Below are 27,483 nucleotides of genomic sequence, written 5' to 3' on the forward strand. Positions count from 1 at the left end.
TTCTCTTGGGGACCTTGTAAACCGCTGAGATCACAAAGACAGCCGGTAACAGACAGAAAGGCGTTACATCAACACAACTTAATGGCCCCTCACAGCTGAGAGAGAGAGATGGAGAAAGTGGAGAAAATGAAAATGAATGTTAGAGCTGGTTGCATCGCTGCTTGAGTTGTTCAGTTCATTAGTATGTGTGTTTTTGAGCCTGTTGGAAAAAAACTTAAACCAGCCTCAGTTGGTTTGCTGGTCTTAGCTGGTTTAAGCTGGTCTAGCTGCTCTCTCAAGCTGATTTACAGGTAGTTTAACTGGTTTTGAGTATACAGATGCTAAAACCTTCTCAAACCAGCAGTTTAGATAATGTAGATTTTCTTAATTTAAGTTTTTAGGTATAATATAATATAATATAATATAATATAATATAACCTGAAACAAACCCTAAACCAGCCTCAGTTGGTTTGCTGGTCTTAACTGGTTTAAGCTGGTCTAGCTGCTCTCTCAAGCTGATTTACAGGTAGTTTAACTGGTTTTGAGTATACAGATGCTAAAACCTTCTCAAACCAGCAGTTTAGATAATGTAGATTTTCTTAATTTAAGTTTTTAGGTATAATATAATATAATAATATAATATAATATAACCTGAAACAAACCCTAAACCAGCCTCAGTTGGTTTGCTGGTCTTAACTGGTTTAAGCTGGTCTAGCTGCTCTCTCAAGCTGATTTACAGGTATCTTAACTGGTCTTAAGTATACAGATGCTCAAACCCATCTAAACTAGCAAAATAGTTCAGCCCATGCTTGTTTACAGCAGAGGATGTTATATTAATATTAATATTAATGTTGTCTTAAATAGTATTAATACATATTTTGATAATCTAATTGTACAGCTTTAAAAACCTAAACCAGCCCTAGTTGGTTTGCTGGTCTTAGCTGGTTTAGGTGTTCTTTCAATTTGGTTTAACTTGTTTAATGTTTACAAATTCCCAAAACCTGTCTAAACTAGCCAAACAGACCAGCCTGACCATGATATGCTAGTTTTAAGCAGAGAATGTTTATAAAATAATAATATTACATAATTAAAATAATATTAATGTTGATAACATGTCCTTAATATAAGTTTTTAAATAATTGAGTTATCATTAATTAATATGATGTAATTATTTTATTATTTAGTTATATAATATAATATAAGCTGAAACAAACCCTAAATAAGCCTTAGTTGGTTTGCTGGTCTTAGCTGGTTTAAACTAGTTTAAGATAGACTAATAAACCCAAATTCCCTTAAAACCATTACAAACCAGAAAATCTTTTATGCTGTTTTTCACTCTATGGTTTTCTAATATTAATATTGACAAAATATCATTAATGCAAGTATTTCTAATGTAATACTATTATTTATAATGTAATATAACACAAAAAAATAATTGGATTCAATATAAAGTTCGTTGGCATTCTGTGCTGAAGATCATAACTTAAATGTTTTTATTAAATAATGGTGTATTGATCTGTCCTGTTTGCTCTCAAAAGAAGATATACCTCTCCTCAGACATAAATCAAAAATTTCTCTTTTGTCTATTCTCCCAAAGCACTGTCAAATTGTAATCCACCCCTTTGTCTTCTGTTTTTTAATAACTTTTAAAATTATAATTTTTGTGTGGGGGGGGGGGTCAAAGTAATAAACCATGTGGGATATCTCTTACCCATACTCAGATCATAAACAATGCATCTTCTTTATGCTTTCTCATCCATGTGCCGTATATTCAGCTCTCTAATCAATCAGCTTCTGCGTGAGTCCAAGTAAGTGCCAAATTCAGGGAGTACACAATTCATCCTGAGACGAAAGAAAGGGGAGCGATAGAAACAAGAGATATAGTAGTGATAAGGGAAGAGGTCAGAGATTATCTAGGTGGATGATGACAATCCTAAACAATGATGCAATGAGGTTATGCACCCAGTCTGGTATTAGATGAGGACTGGTGGAATTTTGCATGGGCTTTAATTTATGGTCTCAGCTGTCAAAAGTTTCAAGACAGTCATTTGTATCTGCAGATGTTGATGAGACAGAATCCGGGAGACATGTGTTTTGTGATTAGGACTTGGCTGGGCCTGTAGCTAGTTTGTTAGTCGGATCTAGAGACAGTCATTAGTAGGGTCGTATGACTCAAATCAGTGGAAAAAGATTTAGTCAAACCTAATCCTCACTGTTTAAAACTCATTAATGAGGGTGAAGAAGGTTAATCTTTTAAAACTCCCGCTCCACAGGGATATGTTTGTTGAAGTGTTGTGGTAGACTTTCCAAGCACTCAATAAAGGACTCCAAAACTGGTCACCTAAAGCCTTTTAATAGCTTTTGTACACAAATAATATTTAATGTTTCTTGACTCCTTGTTTTTCCTCTCCAGACATTGGTCCTGTTTCCATCACAACTGACCCCAAGAAGTTTCAGAAGGATCTTCAAGAGTTGTTTGTTCAGGTGGGCACCAATCTATAAAAGAGCACACTTTTCAGATAAAAAAAATTATGAAAAGGATTAATCATTTTTATTTGATAGGTATCCATTAATCATATGACTTAGCTTGTTAGTTCCTACCTATCTCATGATGAAAACATACCTGTGGAAACTTTTTCGCAAGACGTGAAAGATGTACCAATAAGTATATCCAACAGAAATAAACACTAGAGGAGGTAAAAAAGCAAGCACTTGTAAGCATTTTCATACACAGTTATGATTACAGCTCCATATGTTTTCGCTTTTCGGATGTAACAAGCCTGCTTGGTATCTTAGCCGGCATGGAATTGGACTTAGGATGCAGAATCTTTGGTACGAATCCCTTGAAAAACATGACTCAAAAGATCAAAGAGCTGAATTATGAGAGATCGAAAAACAATCTAAAACGGCATGCTTGTGATTGCTTTTTTACATCTCATTCTGTTCATACTAGCAGGTAGGTTTAGGTGTAGTGCAGATGGTACGTCATTTTAAAACACCACGGAGCATTAGAGTTATAGCACCACTTAATTTCTGTTGGAAACCGCAGTAATTAGGGCCAATCAGAAGTTGGTGTGAAAAAACTGCTCGACAGCGCCACCTATACATGTTCAGCGGTGTGCGCTTTGAGCTACGAACCACGTACATGTACGAACATCGGTACACACATGTAACACACAAATATCTACAAAAAAGTCTCTTGGACCAAAATCTGAAACCCAACAGGAAGTTGATTACTTTTAATTTTCTCAATAAATTTTGTGTCATTTTTGCCATTTTCAGGCCTCGTACTTGAACGAACTCCTCCTAGAGATTTATTCAGATCAACACCAAATTTGGCCAGTCTAATCTAAAGCCCTTTGTGACCTTAAATTGCGAAGATCTAGAGTTTTCGTCTGAGGGTGTGTCCGTGGCGGCCTGACAAATTTCGATGTTTCACCATGAAACAGGTAGTTGTTATATTAACACTTGTCTGCTTGTCCGGGACAAGTGGATTTTGTGAAAGAATTTTACTTGCCCGACCGGACAAGTAACCTGATTAAAACATCAATTACAAACAATAACTAGCGCAGCACCAAAACTTTGGTGAGAATAATTCTGATTGTATTACTTACGGTGACTGAAAACGGGCCGTATCACGTATCAAGCTCATTCAGCAATCTGATTCACGGAAAATTAAAACTAATAGGCGCAATAGCACCCACAAAGAAACATACATATTGCGGTAGAAAAAAAGGATAAATATTGTATAACATTTCAAATAGGTAAGCAACATTAAAGGTTGTATCATAAAGTGTCAAATTCAGCTGACCTTTCTTCATGATCCGCTCGCTGCCTGCCCCATAAATTGGCTGTAAAAAAAACGCGTCTCTCTGGTCAGTTTAGGGTCCGAGATATGCCAAAAAAACCGGTGCTACCAATGATTCCACAGCAAAACAAACAGTGTTCCAACCAATCACCGTCAGGGGTTGGTGTTGTGGTCTTTCGTACTGGTGCAGGGATGTGAAGGAGGCTGAGCGAAAATCCACAACACCAACCCCCTGACGGTGATTGGTTGGAACACTGTTTGTTTTGCTGTGGAATCGTTGGTAGCACCGATTGTTTTTTTGGCATATCTCGGACCCTAGGCTGACCACAGAGACGCGTTTTTTTTTTTAAGCCAATTTATGGGGCAGGCAGCGAGCGGATCGTGAAGAAAGGTCAGCTGAATTTGACACTTTATGTTTCAGGCTTGAAATCGCTGATACAACCTTTAAGATAGCAAACTTGACATTGATTTTATACAAGAGTATTTCAATAAACTAGTAGTTAATATTAACTGACTTACATTTTAGAGTAGACACATCATTGACCGTTTTTGCTAACGAAAATAGTTCTAAGCAAAGACACAGCAGAACAGTCGCGAATCTCCGAAAAACAGTGGTATTTCAGTACTGAATGATTTAGCATTTTTTTAATGAATCGGGTGAGTCAGTAAACGAACTGGTTGAATCTGTCTATGGTTGAATCCGTGACTCGCTCATTAAGACAGTGATTTACTGCCACCTATTGGTGGTTCGGTTTTATATTTAAAAGTATTGCATTTTTCCAACATTTTAGATTTATATGTTAAAAAAGTAAAATATTAATCTTATAACATAATTTATGTATTTGCAATTTTACTGTGTAAATGCATTTTTTGGAACCTCTTATCTTCATTAAAACAGTCATACATTTTAATTTAATTTACAAAAGTAAATACATTTAAATGTAATTTTCGATGCAGGCTTGGTTTTTCCTTTGCAGTGGTTGATACTGATTTAATTTGAATGGTAACTGTACAGAGTCTAATTATTCTAATTGAATGTATTCATAAAATTTAAGAATTTGATGTAAAGGATGACACATACTGTACATTTAGTAAGGTTAGGAAAATAAAGTTAAAAAGTGTCCTAGAAATCAATTTTAGGCATATATCACAAATATTCAGATTAAGGTAAGACCTTATAAAGTAGTGATGAGACTATTGCTTCAGAATGGTCTTAAAGCTTAATAAAGCTTAATGTCAAGCCCTGACTGAGGCATTCAATGTCCAATCTGCCCCAAACATCACATGTTTGATAACACTCCTGACCTGAAGACATCTAAAAGCCCAAATTCAGTTATAGTCATAGCGCCACCTGCTGGCAACAGGAAGTGACATGCTTTATGCTGCAACAAACTCCTATAGATTTATATAGCTCAACAACAAAATTTGTCAGTCTAATCTAAAGGCCTTTGCGATATAAAATTGCGAAGATCTTGAGTTTTCGTTGTAGGGCGTGTCCGTGACAACCTGATAAATTTTGATGTTTCGCCATGAAAATAAAAGTTGTTGTAACTCAGCCATAAAATGTCCGATCTGCCTCAAACTTCACACTTTCGATAAGAGTCCTGGCCTGAACACATCCGAAGGCCAATATTCTGTTATAATCATAGCGCCACCTGCTGGCAACAGGAAATTACTTGTTTGACACTAACTTAAACATGCAATGTCCAATCTGCACCAAATTTGACGTGTTTGGTAAGAGTCCATGCCTGAAGATATCTAAAGGCCAATATACAGTTATAATCATAGCGCCACCTTTTGGCAATGGGATACATCATACTTTGCACTAACTTAAATACCATCTTCAATTTGCACCAAACTTCATATGTTTGATAAAAGTGCTGGCCTGAACACATATACATGCCAATAATCAGTTATAGGCATAGCACCACCATCTGGCAGCATATAAATGACTTTGACATATTCCTCCTATATTTACTTTTTTAAAAGCATACTGCCCACCGTTCACTGTTTTCATAAAGCCACCAGTCCGCGGTGAGCCTGGGTGCGAGGGCCCTTTCATCGCTGCTTGCAGCTTTAATATGTTCTTATTGTTATGTATAAAAACTTTATGTATTTATTCGTACGTCTCGCGAAAAAGTTCCAACAGGTACTAATGGTTTCATGAGATCAGGCTGGTTATTTTATAGGGGTTTACATTTATTTGTTGGTTTGCTGGTCTAGCTATTCTTCCTAACTGATTTACAGATGGTTTAAAGGATAAGTTTACTTTCAGAATGAAATTTTTCTGATAATTTACTCACCCTTATGTCATTCATGATGTTTGTGTCTTTCTTTCTTTAGTCGAAAAGAAATTAAGGTTTTTGAGGAAAACATTCCAGGATTTTTCTCCATATAGTGGTCTTCAATTGCGATCATCTGGTTGAAGGTCCAAATTGCAGTTTCAAATTGCAGACTTCATGCATTACGAAATCACGTTGAAAAAGTCACAAGTGGTTACTTTGCATCATGTACTCTGGTTCAAAATTGTCCAGTGTCTTTGTTTTACCTTTTTTTGTAAAGGGCGTTTGACTTTCTTTGCACGTTTGCTTTGTAAACACTGGTTTGGTACCAAATCGAAGCTAGTGCAAGACAAGCATTTGTGGTTTAAAAAAAATATTACATTTTTACATTTTTTTTTAGAAAATGACAGATTGTTTTACTTGGCTTGGATTGCGTAGAGCCCTTTGAAGCTGCATTGAAACTGGAATTTGGACCTTAAACCCATTGACTCCCATTGAAGTCCACTATGATGAAAGATTTATACAATGTCAAATTCACTACCAGATGAAACATACCTGTGGAAACCTTTTCACAAGATGTACATGCTAATACGTACATGTCACTGCAGTTTCCAGAAGAAATGAACACTAGAGGTGGTTTAAAAAGGTTTTCGTACACAGTTACAGCTCCATATGTTTCGCTTTCCAGATGTAACAAGTTTGATCGGTACGGAATTGGACTTAAGATGCGGAATCCTTGGGTACAAATCACTTGAAAAACATGATTCACAATGAAAGAGATGAAAGATAAGAAATTGAAAAACAAGCTGAAACAGCATGCTTGCGATTGCATTTTCACGTCACATTTACTTTTGTTCATACTATCAGGTAAGTTTAGGTGTAGTGCAGGTAGGTTATTATAAAACTTCACAGAGCATCATACAAGTCAGAACTGCGGTAACACGTACAAAACCAATGTCACATAAAACGTACCATATGTACGTTCGTCTGTTCTGGGAAAAAAATTAACATTCTTTTTTTAGCGCTTCTCAGTGGACATTTCATATCGAATATGTCACGAAATGTACATGGTGGTACGTACTTCGTGTCTTGCAAAAAGTTTCCACAGGTATGTTTTCGTTCCCGAGATAAGGTTGTAAATTTGCATATTCAAATCATCAACAACCAATTCTTGCTCTAAGCATAATTTCTTAGTTTCTCAAACTGCACTGACTGGCTGATATTATGTCTTTGTCTTAGTTATGCCACATTAGATTACTGTAACTCATTTTCCACTGCTCTGCTTGCACTGCTACCTCTATCACATCCACTCATATTTAATCTTCACACGTCTCTTGGTAGCTTTGCTCAGTTGTTTATACTTGTTTTCTTTAGCATCAAAAGATACAGCAGTCAAAGGCCTCTTTCGTCATAAATCATCATCGAACCCTTTTCTGTACTTTGTGTTCTTATTTGCTCTCTGTGGCTTCTGCTGGGGATCTTGGCTCGTTTCAGCACTTGATCTGTCTTCAGTGCTACAGTTTTATTAGCACTCTGTTCTTATTGTACCTTTGGGCTCTAGAGTAAGTACTTGAACTTGTACCCCGAGCCAATACAATGTGAGCTTTCTTGTGGTCTCTGCTTAGTGCATAAATGTCCATGTCAATGATGAAGGCCTTGCTGTTCTCTCTCAGGGCGGAGGGGATTGTCCAGAGATGAGCATTGGGGCCATCAAGAAAGCTCTGGAGGTTTCTCTACCTGGATCCTTCATCTATGTTTTCACAGATGCCCGAGCCAAAGATTATCGCTTGAAAAGAGATGTTCTACAGCTAGTACAGCTCAGACAGTCTCAGGTAACAACAGCTCTTTTTGCAATTCTTTTCAGTGCTGCTGGTGATGCCGAAATTATACTTCAATGTTAAGGGAATAGTTCACCCATAAATGAACATTTGCTGAAAATGTACTCACCCTCAGGCCATCCTAGATGTAGACTGGTTTGTTTCTTCATTTGGATTTAGAGAAATTTAGCATTGCTCACTAATGTATCAAGTGCAGTGAATGGGTGCCATCAGAATAAAGAGTCCAAACAGCTGATAAAAACATCACAATAATTCACAAGTAATCCACACGACTCAAGTCTACTGATTATCGTCTTGTGAATTGAAAATCTGCATGTTTTTAAAAAACAAATCCATCATTAAAAGATTTTAACTTCAAACCATTGCTTCAAGCTAAAATTCTTTATCCATAGTATCTCATCTCAATCAGGAGAGAAATATGCACAGATCATACACTGTTTATAGTCCAAAACAGTTCTAAACAAATATGTTGGTGGATTTTGCTGTAGGAAAACAATAGGAAATGTTATTATAGATTATAGACTTGGGTGAACTGTTTCTTTAAATATTAAGCTTTAAGGTTGTGAAGTTGTAAGCTATAATTCTAACCCCATTTAACCCCAACACCCAACCCCCTAACCAAACACTCACACTCATAAACGTCCCGTTTGAATCCAGGTTGTGTTTGTGTTGACGGGGGACTGCGGGGATCGGTCCCAGCCGGGATACAGAGCGTATGAGGAGATTGCTGCCACCAGCTCCGGTCAAATTTTTCACCTGGACAAACAGCAAGTCAATGAGGTGAGATGCATGAACTCATATGACTTTCATATGTATGGAAATTGAAAACACACTCAGAAAATCACATGCTGGAAATGCAGTTAAAAGTAATTTGGAAAACCAATAGGACAAAGAAAAACGGTGTATATATAGGGGTGTGATGTGTAAGTATGGATAAAAAAATTATAAAAAGATGCAATTAATTGCGATTAATCGTGATTAATCGATTTGACAGCACTAATTAGAAACAACAATCAAATAAATACTTATTTATTTATTTTAGAACGTTATCATTCAAGTTGAAACAGACCAATAAAAAATGTGTCTTACATCCATCAACTATTCCCTTACATTTTAACTGATTGAATAAAAACTGAACACTTTACCCTGCTCACTGCAAATTTTTATTTATTTTTATTTTATTATTTGTGTTGCCCCATTGGCAGATATTTTTGCTTGTTTTAAACAAAAAGTAACAACATTTGGGTAATTGTTTTTTAGAAAACAAGACATAATATCTTTTTACTTGTCATTTTAAAAAGTTTTTTAAAAGTCATTTTACTTGTACAGTAAATGCATCCTGATTTTTTTTTTTTTTTTTTTTTTAGATATTTATACTAGAAAACAAGACAAAAAAAAGTGCTTTTAAAATTGAAAATTTGTGGTTTTGCTTGCCAAATGTTTTTGGGCCACACAATAATGACACAAAAATAACTCCACAGTCTAGTAATACAGTACCTATGTTTTCATCACCCTGTTTTTATGAGCATTTTGAAGTATCACATCGAATACGAGTGATGCAAATGCCAAAATTAAAAAAAAAAAAAAAATTAAAAAGCTCATTTGAGGTGGTATTTGAATTGTGTGGAAAAAAGGTTAATGCGAATAATGGAACATGTCAACTAATTTTGTAAATAAATTCCTCCACACACACCAAAACAATCACAAGACTTTGCGCTCTGGGATGGGATAACTTGACTAACCAGCAGACCGATCTCATTGCACAGCATCTGAAATGTTATTATGGTCATTGTAAATGTCTTTTCATCAAGTATTTCTGTGGAATTGCCTCCCAGAAGCATTTTACCTGACTCAAACAGCTGGCACCCGCAAGTAATTTATTATATATGAAAATGATTATATTCAGTGGTTTCTCCTACTTTTCTTTGTGATATTTAGTGCCAGTTTATCAGGAAGTGATGATTTTGCTCTTTTTGACTCATTGGAAATGGTGCGTATTCTCAATTGTGCAACATTGCAATTTTGCGCATAAGTTAAATTTGGATTTTAAACTTTGGATGGAAACCCTATTAGTTACATATTTTGTTTTGTAATGTGACCTAGTTTCACTCATCAGTTGAAGCTGCCGCTCGACTGACCAAATTTAGACATGTGACATTAATTGTGCAGCTGTATTGTGAATGTAAAATCCACTTGGCTCAATAATCTGAAGGGGCATGTGTTTCAGTCTCATGCATGCATGTTCAATCATAGTCAGACATGAAAGAAAGCAGACCTTCCTCTTTGTGAGACGGTGGTATCATGCATGTCAACACAGGACACAGCAAAGCTGAAAGTCTTCCAGCAACAACTATGGAAACAGTAATCCATAAGACAACAAGGCAAAACAGCTTGAAAAGTAAAGAAAAGCACATTTGCGATTGTGTATTTGTAATTGGATATGTGTGTTGTTGATTTATGGTTCTGTGGGGGTGGGCAGCTGATGGTAGTTGTGTTTGAGAGCTTTACCTGTACCTGTAGCTGAGAGTCTGCACTGAGAATGGCTGGTCAACCTCAAGTTGTTAACACTCTCCAACTCCCCTGCCGCTCTGTGAGAATTGTCTTAAGGTCAGGGTCACACATGTTGCTCTTAGAGCTCTGACCGTATATACTCTCTTCCCTCAGCAAGTCTTTCTCATACAGGCTGTGAGTAATTGGAGGTTTTGGGGCAGTTTAACTTCTTTCTGTGCTCTGCTGAAATGTTTCATGTATGTTTCTTGTATGTTTCCAGTTTTTTTTTAAATTGCCCATTGTCGTGCCAAATACACCCGTGTTTATCGTTTCCAGTTAATATACAGTTGAAGTCAAAAGTTTACATACACCTTGCAGAATCTGCAAAATCTTATTTTACCAAAATAAGTGGGATCATACCAAATTCACGCTATTTTTTTAGTACTGACCTGAATATAATATTTCACAAAAAAAAGACATTTACATGTAGTCCACAAGAAAAAATAACAGTTGAATGACCCTTTTCAAAAGTTTACATAAACTTGATGCTTACTGTGTTGTAACCTGAATGATCCATAGCTGTGTTTTTTTTTTTCATTTTGTACTGCCCTCCAGAAGCTACAGAAGGTACTTACGTGTTCCCCAGAAGATAAAATAAGTGAAATTTACTGTGATCTTCAAATGTAAAAAGTTTTCACCCCCGGCTCTTAATGCATCATTTATCCTTCTGGAGCATCAGTGAGCGTTTGATCCTTCTGTAAAAGTTGTACATGAGTCCCTCAGTTGTCCTCAGTGTCAAAAGATGGATCTCAATAGCATTCAGTCATTATTAGAAAGGATTCAAATACACAAAAATGCTGAAAAACTAAAGAATTTATGGGACCTGAAGGATTTTTTCTGAAGAACAGCATGCAGTTTAACTGTTCTACTAAATTCAACTAATATCTTTTTTCTTGTGGACTATATCTAAACATCTTTTATGTGAGATATCTTATTCAGGTCAGTATTAAATAAAACATAGCATGCATTTTATATGCTCTCTCTTATTTGGGTAAAATAATTAACATTTTGCAAATTCTGCAAGGTGTATGTAAACGTTTGACTTCAACTGTATTTTCCTAAATTCTTTAGTATTTTAGTTCCAAGTATGAAAACACACTCCCATGTCAGGTGTATTTTTCGGCTTTTGAAAAATCAGCGAAGGCAAATCCATAAATCCGCAGAAACCTCATAATTGTTCTTCACATCTAACCACAACGGCTCTTTGATAGGAGTTAAATAAGTGAAAGCCAAATCAAATACACACAGCGCTTTGTCATTTTTTGGGGAGGGGAAGGGGGCACAGAGAGGGAGCAGGGCTTATTTTACTTAGTAATCCCGGATATGATCTATCATGTCTGCTTTATCCAGCACAGCTGCCTGTCCAGGGTCCAGGTTGGACGTCTCCAACAGACAGCTCTTTGTGGAGCTGAAGGAGCAGGCACTACTTAAACAAAGGACGGGGCTCAGCTTAATCACTGGAGTGATTTGCAGATAAAGCTTTATGAAAGTGTGTCGGCGCTTTAAAGGGTCTAATGGTTTGGCTGAAACCTCAGGCCGGCCAAGCTCAAGGTGAAGGTTGGAGATTTTTCGGTAGTGCTGAGCAGGAGACTTTAGTAGTAATGTAAACTGTTTTTATTTATTAGCTATATAGGGAAATAACGAGAAGAATAACAACGTGCAGTAAACGGTAAAACTGTTGGCACTACAAACCAGTGTGTTCATAATTAAGATAATACATTACAATAATATGGTAAGACACACCAATTTGCAATATCAAACAGCAAACCGAGCTGTTTTGTACAGCTAAAAATAGCTGGACGTGGATGATACTGGTAGCCAGACCCATAAAATTTACAAATGGCTATGCCCACTCTTACGGGAAAAATAAGGTGGATATAACACTTTCACAGCCAAAGTGGTTCAGCATCACTTAAACCAACACATGGACATTGCCCACAGGTGTTTTCCCTCAAATATAACTAATAGCGAGAGTGTCTGACCAAGTGTAACTAGATCCAGTCTAGTCTGGATTTCCTGCTCTGTTTTTGCCATAGGTGACCTAGGTCTTGTCTGTAATATGGAGAACATTTATGGGTCACCTTTGAGAGAGGAAGACAAATGTATTAACCTTTTGCTTTGGTGTCACAGGAAAAGACAAACAGGTGTTAGACATTCCCCACTGAATAGATGCAATTAAATTGGTTAGAGACTTAAAGGGATAGTTTACCCAAACATGAAAATTCTGTCATTAATTATTCACTCTTATGTCGTTCCAAACCTGTAAGAACTTCGTTCATTTTCAGAACACAAATTAAGATATTTATAATGAACTCCAAGAGCTTTCTAACCCTGCATAGACAGCAAGGCAACTGCCATGTTCAAGGCCCAGAAAGGTAGTAAGGACATTGTTAAAATAGCTACGACATTATTCAACAATTTCCGTATCACAATGCCAGCTCATGCGTCAGCAGCACCACTGAAATGCGTTTTGGTACTCTTGTGAACACACGTTGGAGACTGACACAAAAAAGAAGAAATTTTCAGTTGCCTTGCTGTCCATGCAGGCTCAGAGAGCTCTCAGATTTCATCAAAAATATCTTAATTTGTCTTCCCAAGATGAACAAAGGTCTTATGGGTTTGGAACAACATGAGGGTGAGTAATTAATGACACAGTTTTCATTTTTGAGTAAACTATCTCTTTAATTCCCTTGGTCCCTACATTAACATATTTGGCAGATGCTTTTATCTAAAGGGTTGCAAAGAGTTGCAGTGCGTCAAAGTTCCTGTTTTTGCCTGTATGTAATTTACTTTTTTAGAATAACTGGACATTTACTTGCCTTTAAACCTGTAAGACTTTTTCTGTTGGGCACAAAAGTTACAGAATATTTTGGCCACTCTTATTGATATAATGGGGACTCAGGATGTCAAGCCCCAAAATAATACAAAACAACTTAAATTTCAGATTTATTTCTTACACAAAACATTAGGTAAGACCTGTATTTTTTCATTTCTCCTCCTGTGTTCCACAGAAGAACAAGTCATTCAGTTTTGGAATGATGTGAGGGTGAGTAATTGAGGATTTTTGGGTCATCTAATATTTACTTTGCGATGAACCAATCCTTTAAACCATAAGGTATCCAAACAGTGTGGGTGCTAAGTTGGAATTCAGCTCATCCTCAGCTGACCTCCACATCCTTTCCACATTTCTGCTTCCCGACCAACACTCCTCCACAACTAATCTTTGAAACATGACAGTTTAACTTCCAGAGGAAGCCAGTCTGTTGCCTCCCATTAAGGTTTGTCACGCTGGATGTGGTTTCAGGATCCCTTTGGCTTTGATGATCTCTTTTGGGGGGCACCTTTCAAACCTTTCCTAGACAGGCCATAGTTGACAATATTTCCCTCCGCTGTGGTCTTTTAGTCGATTTTCTATCACAAGGCTAATCTCCCAGGCTCCCACGAGACATCCACTGAAACAGACACTGGTTTAAGCAGATGTAGGTCATTGGTGAGCTTTTTGCTGCTCTGTGGGGGATAGTTGCACATGTGGCACTCATTACAGCTGTTTCCAGTTGTAAACTCCGAAAGGAACCAGCTGCCGTCTGCAGCCAGAGAGAATGAGAAATCGAAAGAGTGAAAGAAATAGTGGAGAATCTGAGTAATGAAATTATCAAAGGCTATGCTCACTCCAATTTTCTCTCTCATTCGTAAATGTATAAAGATGTGTTAACTAAGCGTCATTCTCGAGGGCTTACTGAAGCATTGTTTTCATTCAGTGTTATGGACACAGAGAAGCCATTATGTCTGTGCGCAATATAAAATGGTCAGAACAAATACACACAGCTGCCTCTAAAGGAGTTAATCTGAAATCTAAAAATACAAACTTTGAGGAAACAGTTTCCTTTAGTTGTTGGACTTACGCTGTCCTTGTGTTAATAAGCTGCTGTAAAAACACTATTTCCCTTGTTCATATAACAAATTGTCCATGTTAATGATCTTTAATTGATGTGTACCTAGTAAAACCCCTTGATGGATTGTTTATTTGAGTTCTTTCAGGTCATTGTAATGCATTCAGACAGTTTTAATTTCACATTACTGGCTATAGGAGTGTTATCACCTCCTGGTGAACATCTGCTATTTTAAACATGTGCCTTGCAGTATTCAGAATGAATGACGTTAATAGATAGTTCACTTAGAAATGAATGTTCTGTTATAATTTGCTCACCTCTTGTCATTCCAAACCAGTATGATTTTTGGAAAATCATACAATGATTAGAAAAGTGTCTGATCACAGCTGATAACAGCTCACTGGATGAGAAGATTCTTAGTGAATAATGAGTTAATTTGAGATGGTTCCTCACATCATATGTCTTCAGAAGTAAATGGAACATTATAATGCTTTTACGTTGCTTTTTTGTTCATTTTGTGATCCATCAACGCAAGTTGATCAAGTTTGAAAGGGCATGAGGGTGAGGAAATAATGACAAAACTTTCATTTTTCGGTGAACTATCTTTTTAAGCCCTCCATGTCTATATCTGATGCTGCTTGTCTCATCTGGAATGGTTTCAAAATGTCTAATGCATTACATGTACTTTTTGGCATGTAGATATCTACAGTTGAAGTCAAAAGTTTACATACACCTTGCAGAATCTGCAAAATGTTAATTCTGTTACCAAAGAGGGATCATACAAAATGCATGTTATTTTTTATTTAGTACTGACCTGAATAAGATATTTCACATTAGAGATGTTTACATATAGTCCACAAGAGAAAATAACAGTTGAATTGATAATTAATACTGTTACCTGAATGATCCACAGAAAACTTTTACATTTAACTTGTTTTTGTCGTCTGGGAAACATGTAAGTATCTTCTGTAGCTTCTGAAGGGCAGTACTAAATGAAAAAAAAAAAAAATTAGGCAAAATAAGAAAAATGTACACATCTTTATTCTGTTCAAAAGTTTACATCCCTGACTCATAACACATTGTTTTTCCTTCTGGAGCATCAGCGAGTGTTTGAACCTTCTTTAATAGTTGTATATGTGTCCCTCAGTTGTCCTCAGTGTAAAAAGATGGATCTCAAAATGATACAGTCATTGTTGGAAAGGGTTCAAATACACAAAAATGCTGAAAACCAAAGAATTTTAATTATTTTTCTGAAGAACAGCTGGCAGTTTAAGTGTTCAGGACAAACAAGGGACTCATGAACAACTATCACTAAACAAAAACTAAAAAAAAAAAAAACCCTGATAATTTAGGTAACAACACAGTATTAAGAATCAAGTGTATGCATTTTGTATGATTCGTCTTATTTTGGTAAAATAATTACCATTTGGAAGATTCTGCAAGGTGTATGTAAACTTTTGACTTTAGCTGTATCTACTGTGATCTTCTCTGTGATCGTCTAGGGTGAACAGCCGTCCTTTACTGTTTGTGCTGCTCTTTGAGAAATTAATAGCTTGTTGGTCCAGGAATAGTTTGCATGCTCTCTCTGACAGATGATCTGATCTCATTTCCTCACTGTTTAATAAGGATCCGCTTATGACATACCTTTCTGAGACAGTGAACAGTCTGCATGAACAGATGATGTCACTGGGATCTTACCTTGCTTACAATTCTTGTCTTTGAATGGATTCTCGTTGGAGTTTGTTTAAGCTTCACCAGACATGTTCTCTTTAGTCTTTTGGTCATAGACTGTCATGTGGTAAAACTTAAAAGGATAGTTTGCCGGAAATTAAGATTGTCATTTGTTCTCCCCATGTAATTCTGAAACTGAAAATGACTTTTTTCCCTGTAGATCACAAAATGAGATATTCAAGAGAATGTTTATTGAGTTAGTTCAACCAAAAATGAAATATCTGTTATTAATTACTTACCCTCGTCATTCCAAACGTGTAAGACCTTTGTTCATCTTCAGAACACAAATTAAGATATTTTTGATGAAATGTGAGAGCATTCTGACCCTGCAATGTAACTACCATGTTCAAGAGACAAAAAAAACGTCCCAGGTTACGTATGTAACCCTGGTTCCCTGAGGGAACGAGACGCTGCGTCATCAATGCTTTGGGGAAATGCCATTGGCGAACCACGCTCTGAACGTAGTCTGTAACCAATCAAATGACGGGAGTGACGTCACCGGTGTGGTGACGTAAGCGACCAGGAAGTATAAAGCACGTGCGTTTGAAGCTGGCATCAGCCTCTTGGAATGAAGCGAGCGCCGCAGGGATGTGGGAATTATGGTCCATGACGCAGTGTCTCGTTCCCTCAGGGAACCAGGGTTACATACGTAACCTGGGACGTTCCCTTCCGGGAACTCAAGCTGCGTCATCAGCGCTTTGGGGAACGAGATGTCCACACCCCCAGAATTCCAAGTCCCTGCCTAGGGTCTGCTAGGACAAGGGTGGAAAGAGGTGTGCCTGGTGAATATGCCAGAGCACGAGAAGTCTCCGCCTGGGGAAATTGCCAGGACACGGAGGGATAAAGTCTCTGCCTAGGGAAATTGCTAGGACAAGAGTGGTATTACACCTCTGTCTGGGGAACTGCCAGAATAAGAGGGAAAAATACACCTCGGCCTGGGAAAACTGCCAGGACATGAGGGATAAAGTATGCCTAGGGAATACTAGTACAAGGATAGTAATACACCTCTGTCTGGGAACCCGCCAGAGCAAGAGGGACATAAGTAGTGCCTGGTGAACCTGCCAGGACACTGGAATATCTCCGCCTGGGGAAATTGCCAGGACGTGAGTGGTATTACCCCTCTGTCTGGGGAACCGCCAGAACAAGAGGGAGAGAATACACCTCGGCCTGCTGGACACGAGGGAATGGTAGTACACCTCTGTCTGGGAAACCGACAGAGCAAGAGGGACATAAGTAGTGCCTGGTGAACCTGCCAGGACACTGGAATATCTCCGCCTGGGGAAATTGCCAGGACGCGAGTGGCATTACACCTCTGTCTGGGGAACTGCCAGAACAAGAGGGACATAAGTAGTGCCTGGTGAACCTGCCAGGACACTGGAATATCTCCGTCTGGGGAAATAGCCAGGATGCGAGTGGTATTACACCTCTGTCTGGGGAACCGCCAGAACAAGAGGGAGAGAATACACCTCCGCCTGGGGAAACTGCCAGAACAAGAAAGGATAAATCTCTGCCTAGGGAAATTGCTAGGACAAGAGTAGTATTACACTTCTGTCTGGGGAACTGCCAGAACAAGAGGGAGAGAATACACCTCGGCCTGGGAAACCGCCAGGACATGAGGGACAAAATATCTGTCACTCAAGGACAGAAGAGCCAGGAACGGCTCTAAGGTCAAGTTCATAGAACCTGACGAATGTATTTGGTGAGGACCAATCCGCAGCACTGCAGATGTCCTGTATAGGGACACCTGCCAGCAGAGCTTTAGAGGCAGCCACGCCTCGAGTAGAGTGAGCCTTGACTCCCACTGGTGATGGGAGGCCAGAGGACTCGTAAGCAGTAGATATGGCATCCACGATCCATCTACTGATAGTAGGCTTCGTTGCAGGTTGCCCCCTCTTAGGGGGACCGTAACAAACCAACAATTGCTCTGATTTATGCCACAAGGCAGCTCTGTGGACGTATGTGTCCAGTGCTGACCAAGGGGTTCCTACCCACTGATAGGCCACCAAGAGGGGCGTGGTAAGCCGATAAAGCCGCCACGTACACCCTCAAGGTGGAGTGGGCTAACCCTGTGGAAAAGCGAGACTGCAGAAACTCCAGTACTGTACCAATCGGGCAGTGAACTGGGTCTAGTTGGCGTTCTCTACACCATGAGGTGAACAATTACCACTTAAGGCCATAAAGTTTCCTTGTAGAGGGAGCTCTAGATTGAAGGATGGTCTCAACAACCTCAGTTGAGAGACCACCATCTATGAGTTGTGCCCCCTCAGGGGCCACACCCATAGCTTCCACATCTCCAGGCGGGGGTGAAGAATTGACCCCCGGCCTGGGAAAGAAGGTCCCTCCTGATGGGAATCTCCCATGGAGAGCCACCAAGGAGGGCGATTATGTCCGAGAACCATACTCGGGCCGGCCAGTATGGCGCTACTAACAGTAGACGGACTCCATATCAGCGCACTCTTTCTAGAACAGAGCGATCGGGGGAAAGGCGTACAGATGTAGCCTCGGCCATGTCTGTACCATAGCATCCAGTCCCAGAGGAGCTGGAGGAACTAGGGAGAACCAGAGGGGACATTGTGATGTCTCTCGAGTCGCAAAGAGGTCCACCTGAGCCTGGCCAAACACTCTCCATATCTGCTTCACTACTTCCGGATGAAGCATCCATTCCTCGGCCCCTGCCTCGACAGAACGTCTGCTCCGATATTGAGATGTCCAGGGATATGAACTGCTCTTAGTGAGAGGAGTTTTCCCTGTGACCACAGGAGGATATGGTATGCCAGCTTGTACAAGGGGCATGAACGCATACCCCCCTGGTGATTGATGTAATACACCACCGCCGTGTTGTCGGTGCGGACCAACACGTGATGGTCTCTCAGGTCCGAGAGAAAGTGCTTTAGGGCCTTGAATACAGCCAGCATCTCTAGACAGTTTATGTGCCATGAGAGATGATGACCGCTCCATAGACCGCGGGCCGAGCGGCCACTCATGACCCCTCCCCAACCGGCGAGGGAAGCATCTGTCGCTAGCGTGACGCGGCGACAAGGAGCTCCCAATACCGGGCCCTGAGATAGAAACCAAGGTTTCTTCCACTCGTCCAAGGCACGTAGGCATCGCCGCGTGACCTTGATCTTGCGGAATGGGTTCCCCCTCAGGGTAAACCCCTTGGTTTTGAGCCACCACTGTAGCGGCCTCATGTGTAGCAGTCCAAAAGGTATCACGTTGGATGCAGCTGCCATTAGAACTAACAGTACTTGGAACTGTTTGACAGTGAGTGACAGGCCTAGCTTGACCGCATTTACTGCAGTAAGGATCGACTCGATCCGAGCAGGTGACATACGTGCCTGCATCGTGGTCGAATCCCATACGTAGTTGAGTATGCGGATGCCCTGGAGTCGCAGAGGAGCCAGAGCAGCATCCACACACTTCGTAAAAGTTCGGGGTGAGAGTGCTAGGCCGAAAGGAAGAACTCTGTATTGGTAAGCTTCGCCCCTGAAAGTGAACCTGAGAAACTTCCTGTGTTGAGGAAGGATGGAGACGTGAAAATACGCGTCTTTCAGATCTGTAGTGACAAACCAGTCCTCAGATCTAATTTGAGACATGACATGACTGACAGTTAACATCTTGAACTTCAGTTTTCTGACTGAGCGGTTCAGCTGTCTGAGATCTAGAATGGGCCGCAGCCCTCCATCCTTCTTGGGAACAATGAAGTACCGGCTGTAGAACCCGGACTCTCTGTGTTGAGGAGGGACCACCTCGATGGCCTCCTTCCTCTGAAGAGAATTTACTTCCTGTTCCATTACCAGACCTTGCTCTGGGCTTACAAGAGTAGGAAATACCCCGTTGAAAGGTGGTGGCGGAGCGCCGAACTGGATATAATAACCTTTCTCTACAGTACGCGGGACCCATGAAGACACATTTGGCAGTAGTTTCCACGCTGCCTGAAAGTGTACTAAGGGAACCAGCCTCTCGAGACTGGTTTCTGGTATTATTTGAGGTGTTAATTCGGTGGCCTGTAACAGCTGACTGGCAGGAGACATCTGAATTAACTGCGCTGAGGACCCCCGTAGGGGTGGCAAACCCGCTGGTTCCGCTACGATGCCAGGCGGAGAAACCAGCAAAGGTTCGTGGGAGACTGCCACGCCCTGTAACACCGGCAGGGTTAGCTGACTGGTCTCCTGAGGGCCCCGAGGAGGCATGGGCACCATGTACTGTGATGAACCCCATTCCCCCCCTAGAGGGGCTGCCCTCAACGGCCCTGAGCCACAAAAGTCAGGGCCGCTTAGCCGAGGACCTCTTAGACTGCAGCACGACCCTCAGGTCGGGCTTAGTCTTTGAAGCCCCCGGCTTGGAGCGCTGCTGACCCCGCCCTCTTGGTCTTTCTGGAGGGGTACCTCTTTAGCGTCTCGCGGTGTGAGGAGCTGGTACACGGCTGGGGCTGCTCCCGTCCAGCAGCCCTAGAGGAATAGACGCGGTAAGGGAGGTATCGCTGGAACGCCGCCGCTTGTTTACGAGCCTCCTGGTATCTGTTGACTGATAGCGGGGCATCCAGGAGGAGGACCCTGTCCTTTTCTTTCATATCGGACAGGGTCAGCCACAGATGTCTCTCCGCTGCCACAAGGGCTGCCTTGGTGGCGCGGAGAGCCAAATCTGCTGTTCAGCGTAACTCCGATATATTAACCTCCTCACCGTCATCTAATTCCTTTAGCAGGTCGGCCTGGTACGCATGCAAGATGGACATTGTATGCAAGCACTCACCGGCCTGACCTGCTGCCGTGTACCCCTTACCCAACAAGCCCGAAGTTATTTAAAGTGGCTTGGAGGGTAAGGATGGAGCCTTCAAAGATGATGCCAGATCGGGTGACAGATAGCTGGCGAGCGTCTGTTCAACCCGTGGCATCATGTAGCCGCGCTCATCCACCCCTCCCACATTACCATAGTAATCAGAGGAGGGGATGAATAAACGGGCTGAAAAAGGTTTTTCCCATGATCTCGACAACTCACTGTGGAGCTCTGGGAAAAACGGAAGGTTCCGTCTTGGAGGTGGTGTTTTAGTCCACAGAAAGCGTCAAGTTTGCTTTTCTGCGGCTCATGTGTTTGCTCGGCGGGCCAGCTGATGTTAAGCTCGGCCACCGCACGAGTCACCACCTCCAAGAGCTCCTCATACTGTGGGGATCGGGCAAGCGGTTGTGGATTTTCTTCATCGCTCTCCACATCAACCTCCTCGGAGGAAGACAGGAGAAGCGTTGATGCCTCTTCCTGGAGGGAAGGAACCGCAGTGCGGGCTTCCGCATCCAGTAAGAGGTCTATCGATCTGCTAGGTGAGGAGGGAGATAGGGGTTCACCCGTCTCCATTCCCTCTAACAGATCGAGCTGTGAACCCCACGAGTGCAGCTGCCGCTCTGCCTCAGTGGAAGCGGGGCCAGACCCGCGAGGAACGCTGGTGAAGGCTCCCTCCTCAAAGAGAGCCTTCCGAGAACGGAGCACCCGCAGTGGAAGACGATCGCACTGCGAGCAGCCAGCCCCCTCGAGAGCTGACTATGCATGCTCCGCTCCCAAGCAGACTACACACAGACTGTGTGTATCCCCACCAACAATAAAACGTTGGAAATCGAATTTTCCCCCTTTCTTGGTTGACATATTGCTCAAAATAAAGTTGTGCAAACTGGCACAGAAAAACAGCAATATTCAACAGACAGACCAACGTATAGCGCTTCGCTGAATGACAAAAGCCGATGCCGGCTTCAAACGCACGTGCTTTATACTTCCTGGTCGCTTACGTCACCACGCCGGTGACGTCACTCCCGTCATTTGATTGGTTACAGACTACATTCAGAGCGTGGTTCGCCAATGGCATTCCCCAAAGCGTTGATGACGCAGCTTCAGTTCCCGGAAGGGAACTAAAGTATTCTTGTAGCTTTAAAACATTACAGTTGAACCACTGATGCCACATGGACTATTTTAACAATGTCCTTACTACCTTTCTGGGCATTGAACATGGTAGTTGTGTTGCTGTCTATGCAGGATGAAAAAACTCTCGGATTCAATCAAAAATATTTTAATTTGTGTTCCAGAGATGAACAAAGTCTTAGGGGTATGGATTGATATGAGGGTGAGTAATAATGACAGAATTTTCATTTTCAGGTAAACTATCACTTTAAGCTGCTCTTTCCATACAGTGGAAAAAATTAATGTTGACCACAGCTGTCTTTTTACAAATATTGTTTATTATTTTCTTATTATTCATTATGAAACATCATACAACTATTGGAGAAGATTTTGGTAACTCTTCCGTTTGTTTAGGTTCTTAAATGGGTTGAGGAAACTGTCCAGGCTATGAAGGTCCACCTTCTCTCATCCGACCATGAAACTGCCCAGGAGTCTCAGTGGGAAGTGCCCTTTGACCCCAGTTTAAAAGAAGTCACCGTGTCATTGAGTGGTCCAGCGCCACAAATTGAACTCAGAGACCCTCTTGGTAGGAATATGCTTCAGGAATTATTACACTGTCTGACTTCCTTCAATGGGCCGCAATTAATAAACCTTATTAAATTGTCTAAATAATTATAGGCCGCATAGTTGGAGAGAGGCAGGGTCTGACAGAACTGCTCAACATCCCAAACTCAGCACGGGTGGTCAACCTGAAGAACCCTCGACCAGGACCATGGACATTAAAGGTACCAGCTAAACTCTTTGAACAGCGATGTTAGATCATAACTGTTATTTAGGAATATACACTACAGATCCTTCTGAAGTGATTGAAACCTTCTTCTCTCATCTAGGTGGGCTGCAGTGGAAGACACACACTTAGAGTAACAGGTGTGAGCAACCTGGACTTCAGGGCAGGTTTTTCTAGTATACCTGTCACAGAGTTCAGCAGAACCAGAGAGAGACCGATTAAAGGTATTACTACATGATCATGTGGCTACATAACCCTTTTACTCTAATGGTTGCTATTAAAACATATTTTAACAGCTTAATAATTAGCAATTATTTCAAGGATACTACTCAGTTAGTACCAGAAATTAATACCAGATTGTGCACAAGACTTAATAACTTAATTAACTTTTATAGAATAAAACTTTTCTGATAATTTACTCACCCCATGTCATCCAAGATGGTTATGTTTTTGAGGAAAAAATTCCAGGATTTTTCTCCAAATAGTGGACTATAATGGGGATCAACAGGTTAAAGGCCCAAATTACAGTTTCAGTGCAGCTTCAAAGGGCTCTACACGATCTTAGCTGAGGAGTCTTATCTAGCAAAACGATAATTTTCTAAAAAAAAATCTAATTTATATATTATTAACCACAAATGTTCATCTTGCACTAGCTCGAACTCATGCATTATGCAATTATGCAAAATACCGACCAAGTGTTTACAAAGCGAGCGTGCAAAGAAAGTCAAACGCCCTTTACAAAAAAACATTGATGTCTAAAAGATTTTGAAGTTAGAGGAGAAAATTAGAGTTTTTTGCACAGATGAAGAATTAACCAGATGTGACTTTTCCAACAATGCAATGTGTGAAGATGAGCATTTGTGGTTAAAAAGTATATAAATTGTAACTTATTTTAGAGAATGTCTGATCGCTTCGCTAGATAAGACCCTTATTCCTCGGCTGGGACCATGTAGAGCCCTTTGAAGCTGCAATTTGGACCTTCAACACATTGGCTCCCATTGAATTCCACTATTTGGAGAAACATTCTGGAATGTTTTCCTCAAAAGCTTAATTTCTTTTCGACTAAAGAAAGAAAGACATGAACATATTGGAAGACATAGGGGTGAGTAAATTATCAGGAAATTTATCCGCAACCGTATTAAAAATAATAATTCTAAGATTTCATTTTCCTCCAGGCGTTCCAGCCCATGTGATGCTGAAGTGTTCAGGTCTGAAGCCTCCTGGTCTGGTTACCAATATGGAGCTAGTATCTCTAGGGGGCCGTTCGTTGCGTACCATTCCTGTGCCTTTACCTGGCGATGGAGGCTCAGGAGGTATTTGGAGGATCCCAGAGTTTCGAACACCATCTCAGAGTTTTTTCCTCAAAATGTCTGGAAATGATGGAGATGGCTACAACTTTCAGAGATTGTCGAGTGTGTCATATACCAACATAATCCCAGGTGAGCGTCTTTCAACACTGTATAAATACTTTTGATTGTTTTGTTTCAAAAGTTGCATTTAAAATCCATCTAACTCAGTTTAAACTTTCAACAGTTTGAACACTGTATAAATACTTTTTATTTTTGTTTTGTTTTCAGTTTTAATGGGTGTTTTGCTCTTAGATGTGTTGACAAAATGTTTGTGTATTGTGTTGGGTAACCCAGCTGTGATGAACCAGTTAAAGGGATAGTTCACCCAAAAATGAAAATTTGATGTTTATCTGCTTACCCCCAGGGCATCCAAGATGTAGGTGACTTTGTTTCCTCAGCAGAACACAAACGAAGATTTTTAACAAAAACCAGTGCAGTCTGCCAGCCAAATAATAGAGGTGGATGGGCACCAGACCTTTAAAAGTAAACAAAAACATGCACAGACAAATCCAAATTACACCCTGCGGCTCGTGACGATACATTGATATCCTAAGACATGAAATGATCGTTTTTTGTGAGAAACTGAACAGCATTTATATCATTTTTTACCTTTGATACACAGCCACGTCCATCTGTCCTGAGCACGAGCTTTGCATCCGGCTCGTGACATGTGTATGCGCTCTGGCGTAGTATACTCAAACGCTGTAAGGGGAAATCGGTTATAAGTCCCGGATGAGTTTGCGCAAGCAAATGTAATCTTTTAGCTTTAAATCGGTTTGAACAATCAGGATAATAAGTAATTACCATTTTGAATAGCCGCTATACACACAGTCTGTGTGCAGTGTGTAAACAATGAGTGTCGTATACACGCGACAGATAGCTTCCGGCGTTTGCGTATACTACGTCAGAGAGCGTTCACATGTAACAAGCCGAAAGCTAAACTCGTGCTCAGGAGAGATGGACGTGGCTGTGTATAAAAGGTAAAAAATGATATAAATACTGTTCAGTTTCTCACTAAAACCGATCGTTTCGTGTCTTAGGACATCAATGTATCGTCACAAGCCGCAGGGTGTAATTTGGATTTGTCTGTGTATGTTTTTCTTTCCTCTAAAGATTTGGTAACCATTGAGTTTGGTTACCATTTGACTGACAGACTGCACCGTTTTTTGTTAAAAATCTTTGTTTGTGTTCTTCTGAGGAAACAAAGTCACCTACATCTTGGATGCCCTGGGGATAAGCAAATAAACATCAAATTATCATTTTTGGGTGAACTTTCCCTTTAAACCTTTGACCTCCTCTCACCCTGCAGAGCCTCCACGGGTGAGCATGCCCACTGTGGTCAGAGGCTTCTACATGCAGCCTGCTACGATTGACTGCTCTGTGGACAGTGACCTCCCCTACAAACTGAGATTCACCAGAGGTGGAAGCACAATAGGAGAGGAGAGAACCTATGAGTAAGGCTCTCCTCAAAGTGTGTCTTTTTATGTTATCCTCTTTATCTTCTCTGTCTGTTTTTGTTTCTTTTGCACCTCACACACCACAAATCATAATCATAATTTAGAAGTGTTTTGAACCCTTTATCAGAACACTCTGTTTGAATAGGTGTGGCGGCTTGTAGACTCATGAGTAAACACCCACTGCTATGATTGGCTCATAGTTTTGTATGTTTGACAGCCTACTTCCTTCACAGATTGACTCTGCTGTGGTTTAGGTTAAATATGCGTAAATACTTATCCAACGATCTGTAATAACAGACAAAGCAATAGTGACCACATAATAAAAACAGCTACTCCACTACACTTGTGTGGTGCGACATTACTGCCAAATCCAATATAGTCGACACAGCCTCGTCTTTTAGTTTCAATCTTTCTGAAAATCCTGCTTCGAAATGTGCCTTGTTTGTAAACAAATCTGTGGTAAAATGAAGTGAACAAAGGACTAAGTTCTTACTGATAAGATCTTGAACTTCATTAAGAATAAAGTTCATCCACTCTTTCCTAACATTGGGATCAGAAGGAAGGCAATGCAAAGACTGTTTTTCCACAACTTGGCACTCAACAGCTTCTTGTTGTATTCTGAGCGATCTTTATCGTTTGGTTTCTGCAAAGACCTGGGTTCGCCTCTCTTTATTTACACTACCTGCGCAAATTGGTGGGCGGGGCTAAACAGGCAGTGATGTAGATGCAGGCATTGATCTTCTGAGGAGGCGGGGTTTAGACACAATATTACATCATAAAGTGGCACATTCCACAACCTGTCGTTTTGGCCGATTGGCTTTAATAGACTTAATTTGGTGTTTGCAAGCAGAGATGACATTTTTTGTGGGCGGAGCCTATCTGGTGGCAAAAAATTGCAGTTTTCAAGTAGTGGTCTATGGAAGCCATGAAATGAAAGAATAAAAATGGTAAATTTAAGTTTATATTTCAAAATTCTGACTTTATTTTCACAGTTCTAATACGAAAAACCAACTCGTCATTCTCTCTTTTTCCACTTGGCTCAGAATTTATATCCCACACTTCTGGCTTATTTCCCTCATTTAGTCACTATTATTGAGTTAAATTTAGTAATAAACTCCAAAATACGAGATATAAACTTGCATTTGTGAGAAAAAAAAGATAAAAAGGTAAATGTAAAACGTTATCCCCCGGTTTCACAGACAAGTCCTAGACTAAAATGTAAGTCTGAGCTGTTTCAACTGAAATAAAATGGCACTGATTGATTTTAAAATATATCAGTGCCTTTGTTTTGTCTCAAGATGCACACCAGTAATGTTTTTTTCTAAGCATGTTTATAAAAATGACTTAAATGTCCTAATTGAACTATGGCCTAATCCTGGCTTAGTCTAAGCCCTGTCTGTGAAACCGGGCCTATAGGTTTAAATAGTATTTCATGCTGTAACTGTAGAGCCAATATAATATGTCCCCTACGAATTGCTTTTATGAATATTATGTAGACCTATTGTTTAAATCATATTTATGTCAGGGTCCTTCCCTGACAGCCTTGTCAGTCTTGTCTTTGTTTAATGTTTCTTTGTTTGTCTTGTGCCTGAGCACATGGTTGTGTCTTTGTTTGTGTTGGCCATGTGCTCCCCTGGTCCTGCCTCCTCATTTTCAGTTACCACGCCCCCTTGTTTAGTCCTCGTTTACTTGATTATGTTCACCTGATCCTCATGTGCTCCGTTCCTTTTATAGCATGCACTTTCCCTCACTTCTCTGCTGGTTCGTTGCATTTGTTTCTTGCGTAAAGGAAGTTATTGTTAGTCAGCTAGTTGTAGTTATAGTGCTGTTTCCTCATTACTCTCTTCTAGTCAGTCTAGCTTTTCTTTTAGTTCTTTAGAAGTTTATTAGATTGTCTTTGTTTTTGTTATTTTTCTCCAGTTTGCTTCC

At 40.4% G+C, this 27,483-nt stretch overlaps 1 protein-coding gene across 1 annotated transcript in view; it reads left to right on the forward strand.

Moving 5' to 3' along the window:
* hmcn2 (hemicentin 2) overlaps positions 1–27,483 on the forward strand; it is a 123,107-nt gene that overhangs the window by 1,906 nt on the left and 93,718 nt on the right. The window contains exons 2-9 of the mRNA XM_073836610.1: positions 2,393–2,463; positions 7,743–7,901; positions 8,565–8,687; positions 22,376–22,547; positions 22,640–22,746; positions 22,852–22,972; positions 23,924–24,187; positions 25,407–25,551. Of these exons, the coding sequence (XP_073692711.1) occupies positions 2,393–2,463; positions 7,743–7,901; positions 8,565–8,687; positions 22,376–22,547; positions 22,640–22,746; positions 22,852–22,972; positions 23,924–24,187; positions 25,407–25,551 (1,162 nt within the window). The remainder of the gene's footprint in view (positions 1–2,392; positions 2,464–7,742; positions 7,902–8,564; positions 8,688–22,375; positions 22,548–22,639; positions 22,747–22,851; positions 22,973–23,923; positions 24,188–25,406; positions 25,552–27,483) is intronic.

Source organism: Garra rufa, chromosome 3 (genome assembly GCF_049309525.1).
Source record: "Garra rufa chromosome 3, GarRuf1.0, whole genome shotgun sequence".
NCBI lineage: Eukaryota > Metazoa > Chordata > Actinopteri > Cypriniformes > Cyprinidae > Garra > Garra rufa.